At 35.6% G+C, this 18,297-nt stretch overlaps 2 protein-coding genes across 3 annotated transcripts in view; both read left to right on the plus strand.

Moving 5' to 3' along the window:
* LOC118806041 (cytosolic phospholipase A2 gamma-like) overlaps window positions 1-18,297 on the plus strand; it is a 36,896-nt gene that overhangs the window by 9,460 nt on the left and 9,139 nt on the right. The window contains exons 3-8 of one of the 2 annotated variants that reach the window (XM_036567307.1): window positions 12,312-12,339; window positions 12,427-12,538; window positions 14,383-14,525; window positions 16,990-17,191; window positions 17,930-18,035; window positions 18,147-18,287. In XM_036567307.1, coding sequence (XP_036423200.1) covers window positions 12,312-12,339; window positions 12,427-12,538; window positions 14,383-14,525; window positions 16,990-17,191; window positions 17,930-18,035; window positions 18,147-18,287 — 732 coding nt within the window. The remainder of the gene's footprint in view (window positions 1-12,311; window positions 12,340-12,426; window positions 12,539-14,382; window positions 14,526-16,989; window positions 17,192-17,929; window positions 18,036-18,146; window positions 18,288-18,297) is intronic. The other variant, XM_036567308.1, reaches the window with a different exon arrangement.
* Window positions 11,275-18,297, plus strand: part of LOC118806042 (cytosolic phospholipase A2 gamma-like) — a 58,152-nt gene continuing 51,129 nt past the window's right edge. The window contains exon 1 of the mRNA XM_036567310.1: window positions 11,275-11,298. The gene's annotated coding sequence lies outside the window, so the exon portion shown is untranslated. The remainder of the gene's footprint in view (window positions 11,299-18,297) is intronic.

Genomic DNA, 18,297 nt, shown 5'->3' on the forward strand with positions numbered 1-18,297 from the left:
TTTTTGAAAAATATACGACCATTTTGAATTGGATGACAACACATTCCAAAAAAGTTGGGACGGGGCAACAAAAGACTGAAACAAAAGAAACACCTAGTGGTTGACTGGCAACAGGTGAGTAACATGATAGGATATAAAAAAGCATCATAGAGAGGCTAAGTCTTTCAGAAGTTAAGATGAGGAGGGGTTCACCACTCTGCATGAGCAAATAGTGCAAAAATTCAAGAATAACATTTCTCAACATAAAATAGCAAAGAACTTTTGCTTTTCATCATCTACGGTACATAATAACATTAAAACATCGAGAGAATCCAGAGAAATCTCTGTATTCAAGGGACAAAGCCAAAAACCAGTATTTGCTGGCCATGATCTTCGGGCCCTCAGGCAGCACTGCATTAAAAACAGACATGATTCTGCAGTGGAAATCACTGCATGAGCTCAAGAACACTTCTGAAAACCACTGTCTGTGAAAACAGTTTGTCGCTGCATCCACAAACTCTAAAACACAAAGAAACCACATATAAACAGGATCCAGAAAAACTGCCACCTTCTCTCGGCCTCAGCTCATTTTAAAATGGATAGAGGCAAAGTGGAAAAGTGTCCTGTGTGCCCCAACATTTGAAATTCTTTTTGGAAATCATGGACACTGTGTCCTCCGGGCTAAAGACCACTCAGCTTTTTATCAGTGCACAGTTCAAAAGCCAGTATTCATGATGGTATAGGGGTGCATTAGTGCATATGGCATGGGTGACGTGCACATCTGTCAAGGTGCCAATAATCCTGAATGATATATACATGTTTTGGCAACATATGCTGCCATCCAGACAACATCTTTTTCAGGGAAGGTCTTGCTGAGTCCAGGTGCTAAACTGACCTGCCTAAACTGACAGACCTGTCACCGACTGATAACATTTGGTGCATTATGAAATGAAAAATATGACAAAAGAGACTCTGAACTGTTGAGCAGCTGAAATTCTATATCAAACAAGAATCGGAAAACATTTCACGTTCAAAACTACAGCAGTGTCTCCTCAGTTTCCAAACACTTACAGAGTGTTGTTATAAGAAGAGGTGATGAAACACAGAGGTAAACATGCCCCCGTCCCAACTTTTTTGGAATGTGTTGTTAGCATCAAATTCATAAGGGCATATATTTTTTCAAAAACAATAAAATGTATCAGTTTCAATGTTTGATATGTTGTCTTTGCAGTATTTTACTTTACAAAGTACCGAAATACAAAGGGTATAGTGCAATGTGGAAACTTTTTTACATGCACATTAGCAAACCACAAATAATCTTTTATGTAACTGAAATATTTTAGTGGTACAATTTCACTTGAGACATTTGCTAATATCATCCTTTAATCTGTCAAAACAAAAAACAATTCACCTCAATGAGTCATTCATAAAGTACCTTTTTAATTGTCCTTGATGTTCTGTTATCTGAATCCTCTTGCTGTTCTGGTAGCTGAATTCTTCAGGTCTTCATATACTTAATCTTTATCCAGCTGCTGCTAAAACCACCTGCACAGCTGTGTGAGTTAACTGCAATGAAATGAAGATTTCACTTTGTGCACTGGAAGCCCATCCACATCATACACAATCCCTATCCACATTACTTGTTAGTAAATGCCCAGAGTTGCCAGTTTTACATTTATGTTGAACTCATCTTGCTCTTCAGGCCACAAATTGCTGAGTTAAAGGCAGTTTTGTTCTGCTGAAATAGCTTCACAATCAATCTGCCAGTCAGTGTGTATGTTAGTGACGGTAAAAGTGGACAGGCTGTAGAGGTCTGTGTATAGTGAGGCACTGGTGGCTAGTTCACTATAGGCCACCACATATCAGACATGCTATGTTGCATCGCACAGCATCCAAAATTCGAAGTGTTTCTTTTTAATGAAGGTACGCATACATGGCTTATACACCCTGTCCACAGTCACTAGCACACTGACTGGCAGGTTTATTGTGAAGCTATTTCAGTGAAATCTAAGACTTCTTTTAGTTCTTCAATCAAAATGGTACACCATTAAAGTGTTTAACACAATTGATCTATGTAACATACTTATTGGTTTGCTTTTCTGGCTCAGTTTGAGAAACAAGTCTAAAAAGCATATTAAAACACATTAAAAAAGTAAACAAGTTCTACAAACATCAATTACGTGCAACAACGATGTTGAGAAATCATATTATTATTAGAGAAGAGTAGATTAAATAGCCAAAATAGATGTTTTTTTGTGTTGGCCTTAAAGGGTTCGCCAGCTTTGTAGAAAGAAGTAAATAGTAGATGGATGAAGGTAATAACCTAATGAGCAATAATGCACACCAATAATGGTACAATCGCATTGCAATATATTTCTCCAGTTTTGCCTGTCTTTTTTCTTTTAAAAAAGCTTCTAGTTCACTTGTCAGCTAGTAAACTAAGGTTAGCATTGGCCTAACCCCTTTTCTTTGTCTCTTGAAAACCCAAAGTTCGCTAGCTAACAAGCAACCAGGTAAAAACCCCCAACCAGCTATACTGACCATAATTTGCCACAAATCCATATTGGGTATTTTAACAAGGTCTGATATGATTTGCCAAGCCGGAGGTTCCACTTTTCATGTTACACTCATAAATCTCTGGTAGCACAGCAGAGGCAGTGCTCCATTACATCAGCAGCATTATTTCAACAGCTAGATTGTTAAATCTAAAATGTGTTGTTGGGACAGGAGGTTTAGCAGATGTTAGACTTTTCGCAACAAAATCATGACATGTTGGGGCTTAAAGTTTTACTCAAGTCATAAATGTCCCATATTGCAGAAAAACATCTAATGAACAGTGGTAACAAGATTACAGAGAATCTGTAATGTAGAGTCTAATACATTGGTGTCCTGAACAAATAGTACACACTTTAATAGTACATACAGTACTATCCCCTATCTGTCCCATACTTGGCTGGAATTTTTTCCTCTCCTTAACCCTTCTCAACATGTAACACACATTACCCAAAACCATCCCCATCTCATCTCCCTGTGCTTGAACATCATCCCCTCCTCTTTCCCACATAACCCAACACCATCCCCATTCCATCTACACCTAATTCAGAACATGTTATAATACAATTATACAGCATCATAAACATGGCTATAAATATTTATAAAAATGCATTACACTTTCTAGCCATGCTTATGAAATGTATAAGACTACTTACAATGTATTAAGTGAACAATTGTAATACATAATAAACATGGCTTTAAAGCGTAATTTATTTTTTAAAATATTTATAGTCACATTCATAATGCTTTATGAATGTATTATAATATGTTATGGATGTGTTTATAGATGCTCATAGACATGGTATTAATAGAAAATGTTACCAAATATTTTTATACAACCTTTAGTTTCACCAACTTGAGATATCGGCTAAAACTAGCCAAGTCTAATGTAAACAAGGTTAATAAGACAGATGGAACTCAAACCGGCATCTGCAGAAACAGTACAACATAAAAGTGTTTATACATGTCTAGGCAACAATGTTACTTAGAAATCAGCAGGATTGTGAAAATCAATTTGTTTTACAATGATAGTTTGATTTGGTATTTAGATAAAACACAACAGATCAGTGTGAGATTCTTATGAATACATTTTTTTTTGTTCAAAATATTAGTTTGAAACACAAACTAATAAAAAAATCAACTAAATGCAACAATATTGAGAAATCACACTTTTAACAATGTGGTTATTGTTACTTAGGAGTCAATCTTTATTCCATTTTTGCTCAGTTGAAAGTGTTATCTGTTTCTGGTTACAAGATCTCCCTATGAGGTTTGGATAAACGATCTGGGAGTGGAGGCTGAAACCAGTGGTGCTCCACTCTCTCTGCATACTTTCACCTGTACAGGTGCCAAAATGTTAATGATGCAACAATGAACAAAATGAAATCAACGGAACGGAAAATTAAAAAAAAATGCTGGGAAATTGAACTTCAGTCTTATGTAATTGCAGTAGTAAGTATGTTTGTGACTAACCCGAGTGAGAATTTGGTGAGTCATCTAAACGCCTTTAGCATTTTGTGCCATTTAACAATATGTTGGGAAAACAACTTGTGATTGCATCCTGGAAGACATACAAGCAGTTGTTTTCCCAGCATTTGTGAAATGCTGTCGAATGGAGAAATTCTCTTGAGTGAAAACAAGCCTGCAATAATGAGCCCATCCCACAAACAAAACCCATCAAATTTTAATTAGTTGTATGACTCTAGTAGCAAAATATTTTTATACAACCTTTAATTTCACCAGCTAGAGATATAGGCTAAGACTAACCAGGCATAATGTAAACAGTGTTAATAAGACAGATGGAACCCAACCTTGCACTTGCACAAACAGCACATCAGCTGGTTGAAGGTTAGTTTTAATGTAGCAGATCTGGCTATTTTTATCCATAAGCTGAACAGAACCCTCAGGACACAGTTGACCTTTTTGACCATGGTCCCATAAAGAACCCATCTCCTCTCTCTTAAGCTATCGCTGGTGCCCTTCTGTGTGGAAACTTGGACCCTGTTTACAACTGGTCACATTATGTGTTTTGACTATCAGGATTATATCTGGATAAGACCAAACCGTATAAAAATGCAAGTCGCATATAAAAAACAGACTCATCTGACGCATTTAAAACCACTTCACACAAACCACTTCAAAAGGTGGTCTTAGACACATTTGAGCCAAATGTTATAGCAGCATAAACACACCCAGCTCTCCAAGAAACAATCGACAAACAAAACACCTCCCAGTACAACTCACCATGCAGTATGTCACTGGGCACATAGTCTGTGTCTATGAGGAACACAATCATGGTGGACGCAAATGGTTGGCGACCGAACGAAATGAAATGCTTAAACGCTTATGGACAGGCACTACTGTGTAAAACAAACTGCAGACAACTTACAGGAACCATGCAATATTTGAATAAATATCTAAACAGCTCTCTGAGAACGGCTTCCGTGGATTTGCAAGTCCCACACAGCAATCGGATTTCAGTCTGACCAACCAGGGATGCATTTGACTTATCAAATGTAAAAGCATGTGGCTAAAATCTTAGCAGGATACAATCCAGATGCTAATCACATGAAGTGACCAGGTGTAAACAGACTCTTGTTGTTGTAATGAGATTAAGATCTAAAAGAGACTAAGAGTGTCCTCAGAAAATACCTGGTTGCCTTGTACCTTATCTGAGCACAATTTCCATGCCTGCAACATGTTCCAAAAAGTTGGGCCAGGAGCATGTTTACCACTGTGTTACATCACCATTCCTTTCAACAGCATATAATAGCAATAGCATTTGGGGACTGAAGACACAAACTGATCTAGCTTTGAAACTGGATTTTTTTGCCATTCGTCTGTTATTCAAGTCTTCAGCCATGCAGCCATACAGGGCCTCTGTTGGCATATTTTCAGAATAATGCAAGATTTTCCATGGACCTCTCAGAAAAAGACAGCACCTCTTAGACTGAATATGTTGCTATGTTTAGCATTGGTGGTGCTTTCAGAGATGTGCAAGTTACTTAGTACTTAGTGGATTTGTCAGACCACAAAACCACTTCAAATGTGCATCACTCCACTTCATAAGAACTTAAGACCAAAGAATTTGGCAGTGTTTCTGGATATTGCTAACATATGTCTTCCACTGTGCAAAAAGTCTTAACTTGCATTTGTGGATGCAGTGACGAACTTTGTTTATTGACAACAGTGTATCAAAATATTCCCAAGCCCATCACGGAAGCTTGCTGGTTTTAATGCAGCACTGTCTGAGGGGTCGAAAGTCATGGGCATTCAATTGTGATTTCCAACCTTAGTGTTTACACAGAGATTTCTCCATATTCCTTTGATCTTTTGATGATATGATGCACTGTAGAGGGTGAAGTACCTAAACTACATAAAAATATTATTTTTTAAACTGTTTTGCCGATGCATTTTTGGCAAAGTGATGAGACTCAACCTGTCCTTGCTCATAAAGGACTAGGCTGGATGTTCCTTTTATATCTAAGCATAACTGCAGTACCAGGTTACAATATTTTTTAATCGTGTTCCTAGTCTTACATTGCTCCTTTAGGAACTTGTTCCAGGCATTAATTTCAGAATGAACTGGTTTAAAAAAAACAATGAACTTGGGAAGATAAAACATTTGAATATCTTGTCTTTACACTGTTGTGCAAACACAGATCAAAGACGATTTAAAACAGTCTTGCGTGATTGCAGTGGTAATTGTGTTTGTGACTAACACAAGTGGGAATCTAATTGCTGTTAGCATTTTCCAAAGTATAGCACTGTGGCTAAGTGGCTATGATGAACAACTAATCTTGTTTCTTTTCTTTTTTTGCATGCTTTGAAAACAAGAACAAATCCAGAGCTGAAAACTTCTCAATAGCTGTGATGAATGAGCTGTTGCTTTTTTTCCCTTCTACTGATTCAAACTGCAGCCAGAATGAACTTGGAAAAAAGATCAGTGCATCCAACAATACCATAAGCCTCAGGCATTTTTCATACACTAATCCAAAACATGACAGCACATGGAAAACCCATATTCCATGCACTGATACATTTTACTGTGGCTAAAATGGAGCTTGAATTTGAAATAATTATGCATGTTTTGTAATGAAATATCTTTAGCTTTAACTGGAGATTTACACATAAAACCAAGCTTGTGCTTTGTTCTAACTCGAGGAACTGAATGTTAAAAAAATAACAGAAATTGTTTGGGAAATTGTTAATATTGAACATACATGATAAGACCTCCAAGTAATCCATGCTGAACAAGCCTTTTGTAAGCAGTGTTAATAAGACAACACTTGCAGATTTAGTACCACAACTGGTTGAGGGCTCATGTAGAAATGATAATAGAAGACTAGGCAACAGTTTTACTTAGAAATTAGCAGGAATATGAAGCTCAATTTATTTCACAATAATAATTTGGTTCAGTATTTATATTAAAAAACAACTGATCTGTGTGAAATTTAGTATAGAAAATGGTTCTATATGGAACCATGAACACTCAAAGAACCTTTTGCATTATTAGAGATTGATAGAGAATGTGATGTAGACGGTTCTATATAGTACCTATTTGAACCCAAAAGGGTTCTTCTATTGTAACAAGCTTGACATCACAACAATAGAAAAACCCTTTAAGGAGCTATACAGAATCATTTTTAAAAAGGTTCTATACAGAACCATCTACAGTACCATCAATCTGAAGAAACCTTTCATTATCCAAAGAACCCTTTAATCATGCAAAGGGTTCTTTACCTTATCAAGAACCATTTACCCTTGAAGAACCATTTTTTTTAAGAGTGTAGGTCAGGTATACATCAATTAAATGCACCAACAGTGCTGAGAAACAAAGTATTATTAGAGAAGAATAGATTAAATGGCCAAAATAGCCACTTCTTTTGCTTTGGCCCTAAAGGGTTAACTGGTTTTGTAGAGGAAAGATAAATAGTAAATGGATGATTGATTTGCACTAAATGCAAATTAAACAGTCATCTCTTATTGATTTCAAAGAAAAGCACGAAACATGTTCTACTGTTATTGTGAAATTTTGCCCCAGTCCACTGTCAAATATTTCTCCCTATGTCATGTCCCCACATGCACACTTCCTAGAAATTCACAGTCTCTAGAAAGCCGTCATAGTTTAATGGACTTGAGCATGTACAAGTGCAATTATGTACTTTTCATTAATCTATTTTATGCTGGCAGCAGTCATCTGCCACTCAGCTGGTTGAGAACAACCAGTAAAGTACTCTTCAAATCAAATAACAAAAAGGCAGTGTAACAGGCAGTGTAAATATGATAAAACAAGTGCAATAAAGTCTTGCTAGCCTGTTTAAAAATTCTATTGTATTTGATTCATTATCAATAATAAGAATTTTCATTTCATTTTTCATGTTTTATTGTGTTCAAAACATTATTTGTTTATTATTTATTATTTACTTAGACACTGCATTGACAGTCAGTTTAACTGAAGCACTTAAATCATCTGCTTTCATCTTGTATCATATGTACATATGTAGTTATGGAAGTGAAATTTAGAAACATGCACAGTGAGAATGAACATGGGCCTCGAATACAACACTGTGGAACACCATAAAAGACATGATTTCTTCAGATTTTCAGAAAAACTAACAAAATTCTTACTTATATGAAACGTCAACATCAAACAAACCATATAGATGACAAAATAAATGACAGAAATACATAAATCACAGCACAGAGAAAGAAGTGACATGAGTTACTGTAAAGTGAAGGGAGAGAGTTCCAGAGGTGTGGAGCAAGTCTGGAGAAAGCTCAGTCTATTACATTATTTTCTTTGCTTATCTATGATTGATTTGGTGCTATATCTGCTCAGGAACCAGATTATTTAGTTTTCCGTAAAAATTCTGAAGACAAGTGGTCAGAAGTTCCTTGATAGTTTATTACGTTCTTTATAACACAATAAATAAGTCTGTCACAAATGTTTGTTTAAAAATCATTTTGGAATTTAACAGATAAACAGGACCTTGATCTTTCAAAGCAATCAGTAGCACATCTGGTTGAGGGCTCATTCTATAGATTTATAGTAATTTATTTAGGTGAAATAAAACAGCTGATCTGTGTGGCATTCATACTCATGTATTTTTCTGGTTCAAATTGTAATTTAAAACAAACTACAGAAAAATATGGGAATTTAATGAGTTGGTCTATTCTTAACAAAGATGGTTCTTCAAGGGTTCTTTAGTTTAGAAAATGGTTCTACATGGAACCATGAGCACGCAATGAACCCTCTGCATGACTAAAGGGTTTTTTGCATCATGAAAATGTTCCTTAGATTGATAGAGAATATGCTGTAGATGGTTCTATATAGAACGTTTTTGATCCCAAAAGGGTTCTTCTACTATAACAAGCTTGACATCACAGCAATAAAAGAACCCTTTTGGGAGCTGTACCGAACCATTTTCAAATTGGGTCTATATAGACCCATCTACAGCACATTCTCGATCAATCTGAAGAACCCTTTTTAGAAGGCAAAGAACCCTTTAATCATGCAAAAGGTCCTTTGAGTGTTCATAGTTATATCTAGAAGCATTTACTAAAGAAGCCTTGAAGAAACATCTTTTATAAGAGGGTTGGTTAAGTTCTATACATATCAATTAAATGCAACAGTGATGAGAAATATTATGATTAGAGAAGAATAGATTAAATGGTTAAAATAGTTTTTTGCTTTGGCCCTAAAGGGTTAACTGGTTTTGTAGAGGAAAGATAAATAGTAAATGGATGATTGATTTGCACTAAATGCAAATTAAACAGTCATCTCTTATTGATTTCAAAAGAAAAGCACAAAACATGTTCTACTGTTTTTGTGAAATTTTGCCCCAGTCCACTGTCAAATATTTCTCCCTATGTCATGTCCCCACATGCACACTTCCTAGAAATTCGGAGTCTCTGGAAAGCCGTCATAGTTTAATGGACTTGAGCATGTACAAGTGCAATTATGTACTTTTCATTAATCTATTTTATGCTGGCAGCAGTCATCTGCCACTCAGCTGGTTGAGAACAACCAGTAAAGTTCTCTTCAAATCAAATAACAAAAAGGCAGTGTAACAGGCAGTGTAAATATGATAAAACAAGTGCAATAAAGTCTTGCTAGCCTGTTTAAAAATTCTATTGTATTTGATTCATTATCAATAATAAGAATTTTCATTTCATTTTTCATGTTTTATTGTGTTCAAAATATTATTTGTCCACTTAGACACTGCATTGACAGTCAGTTTAACTGAAGCACTTAAATCATCTGCTTTCATCTTGTATCATATGTACATATGTAGTTATGGAAGTGAAATTTAGAAACATGCACAGTGAGAATGAACATGGGCCTCGAATACAACACTGTGGAACACCATAAAAGACATGATTTCTTCAGATTTTCAGAAAAACTAATAAAATTCTTACTTATATGAAACGTCAACATCAAACAAACCATATAGATGACAAAATAAATGACAGAAATACATAAATCACAGCACAGAGAAAGAAGTGACATGAGTTACTGTAAAGTGAAGGGAGAGAGTTCCAGAGGTGTGGAGCAAGTCTGGAGAAAGCTCGGTCTATTACATTATTTTGTTTGCTTATCTATGATTGATTTGGTGCTATATCTGCTCAGGAACCAGATTATTTAGTTTTCCGTAAAAATTCTGAAGACAAGTGGTCAGAAGTTCCTTTATAGTTTATCATGTTCTTTACAACACAATAAATAAGTCTGTCACAAATGTTTGTTTAAAAATCATTTTAGAATTTAACAGATAAACAGGACCTTGATCTTTCAAAGCAATCAGTAGCACATCTGGTTGAGGGCTCATTCTATAGATTTATAGTAATTTATTTAGGTGAAATAAAACAGCTGATCTGTGTGACATTCATACTGATGTATTTTCTGGTTTAAATTGTAATTTAAAACAAACTACAGAAAAAATTGGGAATTTAATGAGTTGGTCCATTCTTAACAAAGATGGTTCTTCAAGGGTTCTTTAGTTTAGAAAATGGTTCTACATGGAACCATGAGCACACAATGAACCCTCTGCATGACTAAAGGGTTTTTCGCATCTTGAAAATGTTCCTTAGATTGATAGAGAATATGCTGTAGATGGTTCTATATAGAACGTTTTTGATCCCAAAAGGGTTCTTCTACTATAACAAGCTTGACATCACAGCAATAAAAGAATCCTTTTGGGAGCTGTACAGAACCATTTTCAAATTGGGTCTATATAGACCCATCTACAGCACATTCTCGATCAATCTGAAGAACCCTTTTCAGAAGGCAAAGAACCCTTTAATCATGCAAAAGGTCCTTTGAGTGTTCATAGTTATATCTAGAAGCATTTACTAAAGAAGCCTTGAAGAAACATCTTTTTTAAGAGGGTTGGTTAAGTTCTATACATATCAATTAAATGCAACAGTGCTGAGAAATATTATTATAAGAGAAGAATAGATTAAATGGTTAAAATAGCCACTTCTTTTGCTTTGGCCCTAAAGGGTTAACTGGCTATATAAGGAAAGAAAAATAGTAAATGGATGATTAGTTTGCACTAAATGCAAATTAAATAGTGATCTATTTTTAATTTCAAAAGAAAACCACAAAACCTGTTCCACTGTTATTGTGAAATTTTGCCCCAGTCCACTGTCAAATATTTCTCCCTACATCATGTTCCCACATGCACACTCGCTATAAATTCACAGTCTCTTGAAAGCCATCATAGTTTAATGTTTGCTTAAGGACTTCAGCATCTACAAGTGCAGGTATGTACTTTTCATTAATCTGTTTTATGCTGGCAGCAGTCATCTGCCACTCAGCTGGTTAAGAATGACTAGTAAAGTACTCTTCACACTGCATAGACAGTCAGTTTAATTGAAGCACTTGAATCACTTGCTTTCATCTTGTATCATATGTACATATGTAGTTATGAAAGCTAAAATAAACATAACAAAAAACTAACAAACTCTATCTTCCTTATATATTCCTTATTTAGCCCTTTTCAAAGACCCAAAGACACTCACAGATGACAAATACATAAATCACAACACAGAGGAGGATGTGACGAGTTACTGTAAAGTGAAGGGAGAGAGTTCCAGAGGTGTGGAGCAAGTCTGGAGAAAGCTTGGTCTATTAAATAATTAACTTTGCTTATCAATGATTGATTTGGTGCTATATCTGCTCAGGAACCAGATTATTTAATTTTCTTCAAAAATTCTGAAGACACGTGGTCAGAAGTTCCTTTATAGTTTATTACATTCTTTGCAAATCAATAAATAAGACTATCATAGTTTTTTTTTTTTCAGAAATACTTTCAATTCAACAGATAAACCAGACCAGTTTCTGACTTTTCAAAGTAATAGCCATTTTTTTAAAGGATGGGAAAATAGCTGATGAAAAAAACACATAGTTGAAGTTGAAGAAGTTATCCTATCTAAGTCAGAGTCCCTAAAAAATTTTTTTCATAATCATTCTCCAGACAAGAATGCTTTGAGTAGGTATGTCACTACTTAACCTCTTAAATGGTCAGGGCTCATCACTGGGCCCAAAATTTTATTAAACACTTCTATGACCTAAGAATAGCTTAACTAGTTTGCAGTAGTTACTTCTCAGTATGTAATTAGCCTGTGATTTTAAGGGATTCTATATACAATACAAATTTCTAGTTTTGTAGAATTATTCCATTTTATGGTAGCATTGATTAAACAGTGACTTTAAAGAACTGTTTTTACAAAATGCGACTTTGTAACATTTTGTCTTTTCTCCTCATTTCTTCCAGAGATGGACCAGGACAGAAGTTGTAAAGGGTATTTTTTCCCTTAAAAAAGCATTACCTATTTATTACTTTTGCTACACACTTTTCCACTAAAACCATTCTTGTGTGATGTGTGTAGCAGTGAGGTGAGAATTGGTCACTCTCTAAATGAAGCAGAGAGGCAGCATTTGGCCAGAAGGATAAAGACCGTTCTCCACTGCCTGAAGCAGAATGGTATATACTGCAGTGAGGTGAATCATATTCTGCAATATGTAACCTTTAGGACCAGATTTCTTTATTAAGAAACAAGCAAATTCTACAGTGTGTATAAACAAAAGCACAGCTTGCTCAAATTTGTGATTGAGTTACTTTGACCTGACATTTAAATGATGGCACTCTCAAACTGCGGTGACCACTGGCATGCACAAGAGGTGGGAGGAGGGCTTGAGCCCCTCCCCTGTCATCTCAAAATTAATAGTGCTCTTTTTGATGAGTTCTAAAATTTAATATGATGATATGAGATGATATTGTCCAGATAACACACTTTGTGACTATAGTTTCATATGAGTTCACTTATGTCTTTAGTGTGGCGGCAATTTTCAATTGTGCGTCCTTCTATTTAGTTTTACAAAACATGCAATTTTTCCCATCAGTTCATGTTAGCAAATCATGGATGTTCATTTGCATAATGTCCTCCCTTAAAGTGTATATCCGTTATGTTAGGTGCACTAAAACATAGGTGACTACCTATGGACAAGCAAAAAGGCTTCTGTGCTTTTGTGTGCACAAAATGCATTAGGCCCACCACAAACATGTAGTAAATCTGAAACACCATGCTACAATTAACTATTCTGTAAAATACTATGATGTTGTTGTTATTGTTATACAACCCTGTTTCCAAAAAAGTTGCTGTGCAAAATGTAAAAAAAAATGAATTCAATGATGTGCAAATCATTCATACTTTATATTTAATTGCAAACAGTTCAAAGACAACATATTGAATGTTAAAACTGAGAAATGTTATTGTTTTTTGAAAAATATATGCCCTTTTTGAATCTGATGCCAACAACACATTTCAATGTAAAACAGCAAAGAACTTGGGGATTTCATCATCTACAATACACAATATCATTAAAAGATTCAGAGAATATGGAGAAATATCTGTATGCAAGGGATAAGCCAAAAAAAAAATATTGGATGGCCATGACCTTCAGGCCCTCAGGTGGCACTGCCTTAAAAACAGACACAATTCTTTAGTGGAAATCACCGCATGGAATCAGGAGCACTTCCGAAAATGATCTATCTAAAAATGCAAGTTAGAACTCTACCATGCAAAAAAGAAACCATATATAAACAAAATCCAGAAACGCTGCCGCCTTCTCTGAGCCAAAAGTCATTAAAGATAGATGGAAAAGTGGGCGCTCTGGATTTAAGAGGGATCATCCACCTTGTTTTCAGCGCACATTTCAAAAGCCACCGTCTGTGTTAGTATGGGGGGTGCATTAGGGCACATGGCATGGGTGACTTGCACATCTGTGATGGCACCATTAATGCTGGATGATATAAGCAGGTTTGGAGCAACATGTGCAGACTCCAAAATGTTGAGCAACTGAAATCCGATATCAAGAAGAATGAGAAAACATCTCATTTTCTAAAGTAAAATAATTGGCCTTCTAAATTTCTAAATGTTTACAGAGTGTTGTTAAAGGAAAAGTGATGCAACACAGTGAAAACAGCTTTTTTTGAAATGTGCTGCTGGCATCAAATTCAAAATGGCATATTTTTTTCAAAAAACAATAAAATTTCTCAGTTTTAATGTTATGTTTTCGTACTATTTTCAACTAAATACAGGGTTTGAATTATTTGCACTTCATTGCATTCTCTTTTTTATTTACGTTTTGCTCAAGATCTCAGCTTTTTGGGAAACAGTGTTGTAGATAATTACATATTTGAGTGTTTACTCAGGACCAGATGAAGTATAAACAACTACATTATTATCGCAACACTTTTCAGCCTACATCACATTTTAGTTATACAATAGAAGCACAGTTGTTGCTTGTTTCAAGTGTTTAGGATTTGTGTTTCAATGAAACAGGATGAGTTACCTAACATCGCAGTGCTGGGCTCTGGTGGTGGTTTGAGAGCGATGATTGCACTACTGGGATCACTAAGTCAGCTGAAAGAAGATAAACTGCTGGACTGCATCATGTACCTGTGTGGAGTTTCAGGATCTACCTGGTAGTGATACAGAACATATCAGATATTTCAATTATTTATTTAATCCATATATTTACACAAAAATAATTCTATCTTTAAAAACAAATTAATTAGGCTTTATGATGTGGTTTATGTGCTTTACAAGGGGTGGTTGATGAAAGGTTTGCTCAGTAGCTGATCATAAAAGTGTGATCAGACTTACAGCTGATCAGTGACTGCCATGATTTAGCCTTGGACTTTTGTCTAGACCAGTCCACTACAGTCACTGTTTGCTATACTAAAAGACTGGACAGAAAGTAAAGCATGACCGTTCACATTTGTCTATGTTAAAGAAAACAAATAAGGCTACAATCACACTTACAGTAAGTGGATTGTTCTAGAACAATTATGAGTAATTTTTAAACCCTTTAAAATACATGAGCATTAACATGTCCAAGATGCTGTGGCTTCATTGAGAGCTAGAGTGACGGCTGGGTAGCTGGCTAGTTAATTAGCCAGACTTGATTCCACAGAGTACCATTATATTCCCTACAAACTTAAGCCTGGGATTTCAGTTAAAGGAATTGCAGGTGATAAATACCTTCATTCAGAATGTCCTTCAAACACAAAGCAACACACATCTTCAAGAGACATGCAGTGACTGACCTGTAAACTTTCCTGGAAAGTTATGTGGTTACCAAGCATTGTCATAACTTCACTTTGTAGCCAGGTATGCTGTTTATTAAGGGTATTACCTGACTTTGTTAAACATGTATAATGTATGAAAGTATGGCTTTATGCTAATGCTGCTTGAAAGGATATCAAAATACTTGATCATGTAAGTGTAGCACATTGAGTGTGATCCTTTTCATCGCTAAAACAACAATTTTACAAGATATATACAATGGATACCATGCTATTGGCCAGTTTATCTCAGGGTGGTTGTGTTCTTTTTCAGGAACCCAGCTAAAGATATACACATCAAGAGAGGGCTAAAATACTGCCCCACCTCTCCCCCACCAAAGCATTGGTTTATTCAACTTGGCAAATTATGAGGGCAAATCATTATACTTCACTTATTCAGAGAGACTTTCCATCTAGTCATGCTATCCAAATACTCAACAAATATTGCTTTTTATAGCATTGTCTCTTTTGTCCAGCCGAATTACAAATTTATACGATTTTAAAGATTTGTCATTTGGTTCATACAGATTTGGTGCGTGTGAGCATTCGAGAGTGTGCTTTTTCTTTGTAATGAGCTGTAATGAGGCAAATATCACCTCTTGAATAAGAAACCAACTTCAGCCTTATGTTTTTAGCTTTGCTATCTACACAGGAGTTTGATGTAGTTGATGAGTATTACATAAATCTCTATGAAGACGATTTATCTAAAGCATTACTTTACTGGGCTCTCTGAGTGATAAAGATCTGCTTTATTCATTGTGTAAAGTTGGCCACTGAAACAGTTGAACTCTTTATATTTATTGCGTTTTCATAGAGAGTTGTGGGAAGTGGGGGTGCTGATGGTGCAGCAGCAATCTCAGATTTCAGGGTTGGTTAACTGCAACTTCTAAAAATAATTTTAAAAAGGTCTGAACTTGAAACTAATTGGAAAGCACCCATATCTGCTTGTTTTTGAGTGGAATTGGTATTTTGGCATTTTATTCATTAATTTTAAAAACCAGCAGTAGCTGTTCACAGTTTACTTTGACAATGTATTTTCATTACAGTGAGCCAAATTGCTTTTGTCACCCTCTGCTGGCTGCTTTGGGGGCACTTCACTAAAACGCACGCAAGTTGTGTGCGGAAGTGTGAACACAGCTGTAGGCAGTTTCTGAGCTCAAAAGCAGCCTAATTTATTTTCTGTTTTTTTTTTTTTGTTTTTTAACTATGAGAAAACTTAACGTTGTCCTGTGCTTTCAATATATTCTTGCATTTGGTGCGCTTTTGATTGTGTGGCCGTAGATGTAACACAACTGGCTACCACACCACACATCGACAATCTGGTTGGACGTCACTCAACTCATTTGCATTAAGTTCATCAAGAAGAAGAGAGAGGAGAAAAATCAGGATATGTTTAATGTGTCATGATATCATTTCTACAACCTAAAACTAATTATATTCTACAATTTTTCTATGTTATTTGTACTAGTAATAAAAGTAATAAATCACTTAATCTCAAACACAAGCACAACTGTAAAATATAACAGCTTTTCACATGACTTGTTGGCACATGAACGCACATGAACATGGAACATAACATAAATTCATGGACAAAAGCTGATAAAACTCAATGTTATTAATGCCTTTCACAATTTATCCTCCATAACTGTGATGTTCTTTGAAAAGAAATCTTCATTTTTTAGTCCGTGTTGATATGCAATTTTTGCTCTCACCCCTCACTTGTGGAGACTACAACTTTTTTTTTATATGTGGAGCATACACTTTTAGTAATGTTGTATATTAATAACACAAAACAATTTTTTTTCCCATCTGTTCTCTGAAGGTGCATGGCATCATTATATAAAGAACTAGACTGGTCCACCAAACTGAAGACTGTGAAAGAAAACATTGTCCAAAGGCTTGCTGAAGGCAGTGTCAATTGGTCACAGATGGGTCTAAAACTAGCAAAATACTATTCAGAAAAAGACAATTTCAGCCTGACAGATGTGTGGGCAGCACTGATTGTGTCTCACATGGTGAAAGAGGTAAGAATAAATCATAACTAGTCATACTTTCTAACAAATCCACACAAACACTGGTTCAACTAATATAAAGAATTCCATTTTTCACTTCTGGCATAAACCCAGAGCTGTTCTGACCTCCCTGGGGCCCTAACCAAAATTCTGTGAAGGCCTCCTGTCAGCAGTATAAATCTAAGTATATTTTAGTACTAAGGTATGTTAGAAAATGTACATTAATACACAAATATATAGCGGTCTGGGATGCCTGGGAACACATTGAAAATACGGTAATTTTCCAAAAGAAAGTTTTAGAATAAAACAAAATTAACTGCAATTAAAGTTAAATGAGGCAAAATGAAGCAAAATTATTATTCACTAATTGTAGGACACTTTTCAATTTGAACCTACCTTGACATTGACTATGTTAAGGCCTTCTTTATGTTAAGGTCTTGCCCCCACTTCTTCAGACGACTCTTGATTTGATCTTCTCATCAGACTTTTGCACAAACTTGTGGAGTTCATGCCAGCTTGAGTACGTGCTGTCATTAAAGCAACAGAGGGCTAAATGCTAAATACTTAAAAATTCTGAAATTCATGTTAAAATCTCAAAAATTCTATTTTTCATTCAAATTGTTGTGCTGATTATTGAAATTGTAATTTGTAATTAAATAGAAAAGAATGCAAAAATCTATGCATCTTCACTAGTTGTCTCAGATTTTAGGACCCCACTGTAACAGTCTATATTCTCTGTATTTTTCACAGATTGATGAACACAGAATCTCAGAGCAGAGGGGCAACTACACCAATGACCCGTATCCCATTTACACTGTCATTGACAAACAGTGCAAATATGACAGACTGAATGCAGGTAATTTGTCGTGTGTTTGTGTGTGTGTGTGTGTGTGTGTGTGTGTGTGTGTGTGTGTGTGTGTGTGTGTGTATGGTAAAATGGAAAACTTACAGTACTTTCTGTTTGCAGATGTCTGGTTTGAGATCACTCCAGATGAGTCAGGTTATTCTCTCTCTGGAGCCTTTGTGGATTCCTCCTGTTTAAGAAGTCAGTTTGAGAATGGACAGAAGATTAAAGACCAGCCTGAGACTGACATGCTGTACCTACAAGGTAACACACA

This window comes from Colossoma macropomum, unplaced genomic scaffold (assembly GCF_904425465.1).
Source record: "Colossoma macropomum unplaced genomic scaffold, Colossoma_macropomum, whole genome shotgun sequence".
Classification (NCBI taxonomy): domain Eukaryota; kingdom Metazoa; phylum Chordata; class Actinopteri; order Characiformes; family Serrasalmidae; genus Colossoma; species Colossoma macropomum.